Here is a 9,299-nt window from a genome sequence, read left to right on the forward strand (position 1 = left end):
TTTGGAGTATGGTTTCAGGTATTTCAAATGATCGTGGGAAGGCGAAGGCGTGACCGTACATAGCCTCTTGTTTATGGTTTATGATTTTGGGAGACTCTGATATTTGGAAAATATTTTCAAAACCATAAATTGTAACAATTTATGATTTTGGGTTGATTTTAAAAGTTTAAATTCCTTGTGATTTTTATGGATGTTACACCTTGCCTATCCACTAGCATGCTTTTTTAACAATTCACATGTCAGCAAGCTCAAATTCAGCACATATAACAACATGGGTATTTTAGGAATCAGTTTCTTGTTCGACTTTTGGCTGACTGTACACATCATATCTTCTTGTTAAACCAAGGTTAAGCTAGAGGTTCACGTTCTCGATCCTAAGCTAACAATAAAACAAGAACATGACAATAGATCGAGCCTGTGTCTCTAACCTAACTATTTATTAAAATTTCTTTTTCAAAAACTTTTTGTGAAAATTTCTCAGATCCTAGTTTTAGTTTGGACTCAGACAAGTGCTCCTCCAAATCTTTCAAACCAGGGCTCAGGTACCAACTTGTAACATCCCATTTTCACAACCAAACTTTTTTATATTTATTAAGGTAAAATTCTACAATTATAAAACCCATGTTAAGACAACCATTTGTTCCAAATTACATTTATTAAAAACCAGAGTAATATAATAGACACAAAATCCTCAATTTTGCGGATGAGTGTGTACTATCATTCCTTCGTCTTCACGAACATCGGTAGAACTTGAAGACATAAATAGTTGAGTACGAACAAAACTTAGTGAGTCCCCCCTCCCCCCCACAAAAAAAATTTAAATTACCACACATGACAAAACATATACAAGCATGCATACCGGACCCACAATCATTGACTGGATTGCCTCGGGTATGTTGGCCTGCCGCCTTAAGCCAACTGTTCTTCCCGGGCCTCAGTGTATACGACTTACAGTTGGCCCGAACCTAGTATCTTGGCCTACAACACACAACAGGTCCGCTTCAACATAACCCACCATAATAAGTCGACATATAAACAAAAAAGAAATCAAGTAGGCACATAAGTACATGCAACTACCAATCTACATCTCGAACAACTCACTACTACCTACTAGGCCCCTCATAGCACACTACTCCGCTACTGGAAATCTCCAGGAAATGCATAGTCATATGTAACCAAAGGTGAGATAGACACCCAAACAAATGATCCTACACTAGAGCCACAACCAAACAAGGAACATGAAAGAAAGCCTAGATCAAAAGTTCTTAGGCTATCCTATGTGGCTACGCACAACCCATAGGGCATTACCCTAGATGATAACAAACCAACTGGTACTCTAATCAACATAAACTACTCTTATATGCTACTCATAAGGATATATATATATATATATATATATATATATATATATATATATATATATATATATATATATATATATATATATATAGGGTTAGGTTATATTGTTCTAACTATCTATTGTGTGCATGTAGGATTGATTACGGACCAATCATTTTAGTTATTTTAAGAAAGTAATTAATGCATATTAGATGTTAAAGATATAATGAGCATTAATTAGAACTTCAGCATTTAATATGCATTAATTACTTTCTTAAAATAACTAAAATAATTGGTCCAGAATCAATCCTACAAGCACACAATAGATAGTAAAAACATTTGAACCTAACTCTCTCTCTCTCTCTCTCTATATATATATATATATATATATATATATATATATATATATATACACACACACATATACACACACACATACTAGATGCGTGCCTGCGCAAAGCAGTGACAATAAATAGCTCTTTTGGCAAATAATTTTCTTATAGGGAAATAATTACTAGATTTTATTATTAGTTATTATCTAATAAAAAATTACCACTTTTAATAAATAAAATATTTATGTTTAGACTTTATATTTATATTGTTTGTTTATACATTTGATGTAAATTAAATAATATTTTTGTCTAGTTTAAGAAATCTAAATTAATTAATATACATGAATTTAATATTTGAAAATTGTCATTTTACTCCAAATTAAATTTCTTAATAACATCCTTTTAATTCAACTCGTTAAATTTTTGGCAAGTATTAATGATTTATTTATGCATAATTGATTTGTACAAAAAACTTTGTATCTTATAACTTTTAAAATTCAAGATATGACTAATATGCTTTATAATATAGTATAAGATATAGCAGATCACTACAACATAGCAAAATCCTATACACAAGGATACATAATCAAATATAATGGGCCGAGAATAGAGCCTTCGACCCACGGGTAAAATGAGGGAAAAGCTCATCTGAATCGAAGAACCTAGAGACACTGCGACCCGTTCGCCTTTCTGCATTGCTTACTCCCACGAACCTTCTAGCACCAAAACATGGTAAAATCTTAATCAACATCCCAAATCCTTCAATTTTGAATCAAAGTCAAACTAGTCAAAAAGTCAACAATCAACAATCAACAAAAGCCAATGGTCAACATGTCAAATAATCCTCACTACATGACAATCTATTGGTCACGTCATGACCAGCTAAAAGCCAAAACAATCATGACTCTTTGATCCTTATAACGTGACAAACATCTTCTTACGTCGTGAGAACTGACTGGAAGGCGACTTAATGAGTAAAGCCCTTAATCCGTTAAGCCACGAACCCATGTCCTCCAGAAGGCTTCCTTACACCCCAAAAGCTATAAAAATCAATGTTTAAGGTGTTGCATGTACAATGCAAGACTTGAGATCAAATTAGGTCATTTATGAAGAAAAGGAGGTGAAAACCTCAAACATGAGCTCAACATCACCCAAACTCAGATCTACCATATATGATCACCAAGGGAGTTTAAGGACCCAAAGAGTTGCCAACTTTATGGAATCCCAACACTCTAACTCATCTAATAATGGACAATAACGCATAAAACTCTAGATCTGGCAATAAGGAACAATAGAGCATGAAGCTTGAATACCCACTAAGGTCCATATGGTTTTCTAGAAGATGCTAATGAAGCTTGCAAACTGGATCTATGCACCAAAGATGATCCCTTCTTCTTCAAGTCACCAATACAATAATTAAAAGCTCAAATACTCATAGAGGTCGCTTGGGTTACATTTGGAATGAGTATAGTTTGGAGAAGATACCCAAGATCTTGAGATAAAGTCCCTAAATATGGAGAAAACCCTAAAATTTGTGGGCTTGGGCTACAACCATTCTCACGACGTAAGAATCATATCATGACGTCATGACTTTCATTTGCACTTGTCACGTCGTGAAATCCATATGGTTACGTTATGACACCTGTTTTTTTCCCCAAAGTCATACCTTTGATCCCTTGATGCCCTAAACCAACCTGTTCTGGAAACTGGGCATTCCAAGAACGACGTTGGTTGACTTTTCAATTGTGACCATGGATCTATGTAGAGTTCAGTTTGGGATGTCATGTCTACCAGATTGGCAATTAGGGATGATCCGATTAGTATTCTGACAACACCTTGGGTGATTTTGGAACTTTACTCTGAGTTTAGAAGTTTTATTGGGCTAGTTACGCGTTAGTGGCATCTGTTCTGTTTACTTAAGGCTAGGATTTTGTTTTGGTTGTTAGGAGAAGGTTCTCATTAATCGTAATGGTTTGCCAATTAGTTGGTTTCGATTTTAATTCACCCTTTGGGCAAGGTTGTGATGAAGAAGAAACACAGTCGGCCTAAGGAGTGTGGTGTGTTCACATTGGGAGTGTGAAATCTGGTCAGTCCAATAACATCGTCGTGAAGGGTGTATATGAAATAAGTAAGATAGCCTGAGAACACTTGGTCTTGTATTATGGCATGGTTCTTGTTTTATTTATTGATTTCAATTTGAAACAAGCATTCTCCTGGTTATCATGTTTTCTGGTTACGTACGATCATGTTTTCATCTGGTGTCGCGTCGGTGGTAGCCTAGTCTGTAGAGGGGTCATGTTTTATAAGATGGTATGGCTCGTTTTCTGTTTGGTAAGTGTTGAGTAGGATTTTAACTTGGTTCATGCAGGTCAGTAGGATGATGGATATGTGCCTATAGACCACTGATGCGTTGGTCATGAGTCTTCAGGCCCGTGGTTGGATGATGGCAAGAACAGTGTGGAACCGTGAGCTTCATTCCAATAAATAGATGGTGTCATGACATATCGTGAACTAGTATGGATACGACTTTGGTAGATGAGACCTTTGGGTTTCGGTTTGTTAGCCTTTTGGCCTACGTGAGATTTAGAGAAATATGGTATTTCCCCTAGTGGTTCAGTAGCCGATAGGGTTGGTTCAAGCGTTGGTATGATGATGACCTGTTGGAAAAATCATAGGTGGTTATCGGCAGTTCCTTGTTGAGCTTCTTCTTAGTGGATTTTGTGAGCATGGTTTTGAGTAAGTTAAGTTATCATCGTTAGAGTTCGTGGTAGGCCTCTTGGATGATTGTCAAATGGCTATACACTTGAGCTGTTATGGAGGTTTGGATGTCGTGCGGGATTTTTGGATTAACCATTGTTACACTCATAGGAGCGGTGGGTTAGTGATGTTTTTCATGAAGTCAAGTGTGCATTTGAGGTCTTTTAGGCGTCATTTCAGATTTGGGATTGGTTGGAATTCACTATCAGAATGGTCTGAGTGTTCGTTTTGAACGGTTTGGTGTTGTTCCTAGTCAAGGGCTAGAAATAGGTATGACGAATGGATGATCGTCCATCATTATGTAGGTTTCCTAGATTTTGGACTGATGGGTTCTCGGTTTTGTGAAGTATGTTGATAAAGTTGGTTTATAGTCACAGTTTCAAGAGCTTTTCCGATTTGAGTAGTTCTGCTATGAGTTTGGTCGTACCTTTCGGGAGGGGAGGTGAATTGTTACAATTGAGTGTTTTCAAGGGTTTGTGGGTGTTTATTGGCCATCTATTTAGAGTGTCATTCCATGGCTGCGGTGGATAGAATTCGATTAGAATTTGTTCGCTTAGGAATGGATTTTGTGCCTGCTCATGGAGACCTTAAGATGGTTAATCGTAGACCTTGGTAAATGGATATGTGATGGATTTTACATAAAGGAGTGGGCTTGAAAAACCTATAAGGGTTTCAAAGTGTGTTTAAGGAGTAATCCGTAAGGACAGATTTCAAGGACGAAATCTAACTTAGGTGGGGGAGAGTTGTAACACCCATTTTCCCGATTTGATTAGTTGTAGGCTCAAGGATTTTGTAGATAAGGTTTGGGAAAAATCTTGTGCCACGGCATGGTAGAGTTTTTACCATGGCGTGGCCACGTCATCTAAATGAAGAACGAGTTTGAGCATTGACTACGTTGTGGTTAAGTATTCACTACGACGTGGCAGCGACATATTCCTAAACCCTAGAGTTTGGGCTTTGGCCCTTATTTAAGCATCATGTTGGCTTTGGCTTCACCTCATTTTCAGCCTCCCTCTCCATAGAAGCAAACCATAGCCCCTATTTGGTAGTTTTGTAAGAATCTTGACATTTTGGTGGAAGGATCAAGGTGTTGAGGTGCAAGCAAGTTAGACCCAGTGGGTGTGCAACTTCCTCTTAAGTTCTGGACCTTGGTAAACATTCAAGACTCTACCTTTATATTTCATATCCTTTGGGTCTAGAAAACGAGCAAGTTTCCTTGTGTTATGTAACTCTTGAAAGATTGGAAGTGATAAATGTTGGTAGAATTTAGTGCTTAGCTAAGGGCTAGTTATGGTTTGGCTTTAGGTAGCTTGTGTTAGCCTTTCCTGTTGTTAAGGTTGCGTTGGAGATTCTACTATTTAGTTGAGGCGAGTTTTCTCACTGTGTTACTTATATCATGTGTTGTATGTGAGCTACCGATAGCTCGGGGTTGCTGATAACCTAGCTAGTTTATTGTATATGAGCTGCTGATAGCTCGGGATTGCTGATAACCCTATTTGCTCTATGTGATCTGTTGATAACTTAGGGTTGCTGATAACCCAAATCATTGTATTTGAGTTGTTGATAACTCAGGGCTACTGATAGTCCATAGGGTCATTGATAACCTATAGCTGTTATATATGTTTTGTTGTGATGTGTTGTATATGATATTTTGGGGGACTCATTAAGCTTTGTGCTTACAATTGTGGATTAAATATTTTCAGGTACATTATCAGTTCGTAAGGATGCGTATGTGTAACTGTACATAGACATCAACAATTTTATGATTTGTGATTCCGCGATATTTGCGTTATAACTATGATTTATGGATTTCGATTTATGAACAAATGATTTTGCTTTGAATGTACCTTACGAGAATGAATGTTTATGATAGTTTTAAAATGAAATATTTATTCTTTAAAATGGTATGTTACATTAACTGTGTTTTTGAAATTTTAAAGTTTGAGACTGTTTTCCACAAACTAAGATTTGGATTTCTTTTAAAACTTTTTTTGTTAAATGTTATTTTCAAATAACCCATGTGAGTGGTGTTTCATACGATGAGTCGATCGGTTTACTGCTTTAGGTGAATTGCTTCACAAGTTCAACCATTTATCCATGACGAAGAACTTCCATCTCATCTTGTAGCTTCACCTCTTTTTTAATACATGCTTGCATCTCATCAGGTTCTTTCACGTCCAATTCTAACATACTCTCCAATTCATTTACCTAAAAAATGTTTAAAACAATAATATATTATGTTTTTATCAATTATAGCAACATACTTTGTTTTTAATCCATAATAGGAACGTATAATTTAGGGATGAGCAGTTTGTCCTAAATCCCGATCTCGTATCGGTACCGTACCAGAACCGGTACCGAACCTTATCGAGTTTAAAAATATGGAACGGTACTCGGTACTCCTAATATATGAAATTCGGAATTCGGTACCACGGTACTAGTACCGAAAACCGGTACCATTCCCAGTACCGGTACCAGTGATGTTAATTCGGTTCGGTACTCGGGATTAACTTTTGATAAAATTCGGTTTTCGGGAAATCGGGAACGGTATGGGTCGGTACCGGTTCCGTCCCACACACATCCCTAGTATAATTTACTATGTTTACCAATATAGGCAAGGTACTCATATGTTTGATCCATAATAGAAACATATTTACATATTTATGTAAGATGTTTACATTTTTATCCATTTTAGCAACATATACTACATTTATATCCATAATACTAACAAACTTTACTTTTTTTTTTGTTTACCAATATTACATTTTTTTATCTATAATGGCGACATACAAATTTGTTTTTTCCCTAATATATATTATATTAGGAATTTCATTTATATTAGATAAAACTCTTAATAATACATAATTAAGGTAGCGTATTCTAAAATCTTATACATTCTATAATTTCATTGAGGCGGTTGAATAGCCAGAAAGAAATCCCCCATGCAAAAACGATAATTTTAAAACGCGTCTTGACCAAAACATCCGTCAATGATATTATCTTTTAAAAAACAACCCATAGTCTTTTTCACTTCCACTTTTTATAGATATGATCGATACACGCTAATACCAGCTGTTTTATGATCAAAACCTCGTCACCAACCTAACTTCACTAAATACTCCTCCACTCTCACCTTCGCCCCCACCTTCCTTCAATCTCCAAACAGTACACGCCCTATAAATACAATACAATTCATGCATCGTATCTTCAACTTATCAATAAGCAATTCCTCTGCATAAAATGTCTTTCTCTTATACCTCAAAGTTTTCGACTTTACTTCTGCTCTCTATATTTCTAGGGAGCACTTCAATAGTCTCCGCGGATTTCAACAATGAATTTGATATCACTTGGGGTGATGGACGTGGTAAAATACTCAACGGAGACCTCTTAACGCTCTCCCTCGATAAATCATCTGGTTCTGGCTTTGAATCAAGAAACGAGTACCTGTTTGGCAAGATTGATATGCAGCTGAAGCTGGTTCCCGGTAACTCCGCCGGCACTGTCACTGCCTACTACGTAAGTTTCTTGCTTTCGGCTGCATTATTTGGATTTGGTAAACTGGAATATAGTTTGTAATACTGAATATGAATGTTATGATTGTATTTGCAGTTGTCTTCAAAGGGGTCAAACTGGGATGAGATCGACTTTGAGTTCTTGGGTAACTTGAGTGGTGATCCCTACATTCTCCATACAAATGTGTTCAGCCAAGGCAAAGGCAACAGAGAACAACAATTCTACCTGTGGTTCGACCCAACTGCTGATTTCCATACCTATTCCATCCTTTGGAATCCTCAACGAATCATGTAAGTATCATCATGCATGTGTTTATAGTATTGCTACATGCAATATATCCCATCTTGGTCATTGCTTCTATATGTCAACATCTTTTACTTATCTTACCATTGTCGATTTTCAGATTTTCTGTTGATGGAACACCCATTAGAGAGTTCAAGAATGCGGAATCGATTGGGGTACCATTTCCTAAAAATCAACCCATGAGAATACACTCTAGTTTATGGAATGCTGATGATTGGGCGACCAGGGGTGGGTTGGTGAAAACCGATTGGACTCAAGCTCCCTTTACGGCTTCCTACAGAAACTTTAGGGCCGATGTTTGTGTGGTGTCTTCTGGGAAATCGTCTTGTGGTGGCTCTGCATCTTCCGGTGGCAATCAGGCATGGCTATCGGAGGAGTTGGATAACACAAAGCAGGAAAGGTTAGAATGGGTGCAGAAGAATTACATGATATACAACTACTGCTCAGATTCCAAGAGGTTTCCTCAAGGGTTCCCTCCGGAATGCAAAATGGCATAAGAAGTGTTCTGTTATTGATACGCTGGACCTACGTATATATTCTTCTATGCATTTAGTGCTATTTAAGCTTCAGAATTATATTTCTTATTCATATTCTTTGTAGCAATTAATCCATCAATAAAGATGAAAATTTTCGTATATGTCTCATATTCATATAGAGAAATTAAATATCATCATGTTTCTACAAATCCTCCTACCTAATTAAATAGTGTCATGTGTAACATTTAATGTCTATTTAATGTAATTTTAGTATATTAATATGACACATGTCTTTATTTAATTGAGTAGAAAGATTTATATGAACAAAAGTAGAAGGATATTTAATTTCTCATTCATATATCATTCCAAAAAAGAAAAGATAGAATATGATGCAGGTAATTTAAAGGGAACTTTATTAACTTGATTTATTTTTAGAGGAAATTACCTATGGTTTGTGGTAATTTGTGCCATTTATCACCAATTTTTTTTTTTTTTTTTTAAAAAAACTCGGACTTACACATTTGGTCCATTCAAAGCTTAAAAAGTCCATTTTGCCATTGATATTTCTTTTTTAATTATT

The 9,299-nt window shown here is 36.2% G+C and overlaps 1 protein-coding gene across 1 annotated transcript; it reads left to right on the plus strand.

Moving 5' to 3' along the window:
- The first annotated feature begins 7,626 nt into the window (after positions 1-7,626).
- On the plus strand, positions 7,627-8,880 carry LOC111909625 (probable xyloglucan endotransglucosylase/hydrolase protein 23). Its single transcript, XM_023905411.3, has 3 exons — positions 7,627-7,943; positions 8,037-8,230; positions 8,344-8,880. Exons 1-3 carry the CDS (start codon positions 7,668-7,670, stop codon positions 8,738-8,740), a joined length of 867 nt encoding a protein of 288 aa, XP_023761179.2. The 5' UTR covers positions 7,627-7,667; the 3' UTR covers positions 8,741-8,880.
- The last annotated feature ends 419 nt before the right edge of the window (positions 8,881-9,299 follow it).

Source organism: Lactuca sativa, chromosome 8, assembly GCF_002870075.4.
Source record: "Lactuca sativa cultivar Salinas chromosome 8, Lsat_Salinas_v11, whole genome shotgun sequence".
NCBI classification, from domain to species: domain Eukaryota; kingdom Viridiplantae; phylum Streptophyta; class Magnoliopsida; order Asterales; family Asteraceae; genus Lactuca; species Lactuca sativa.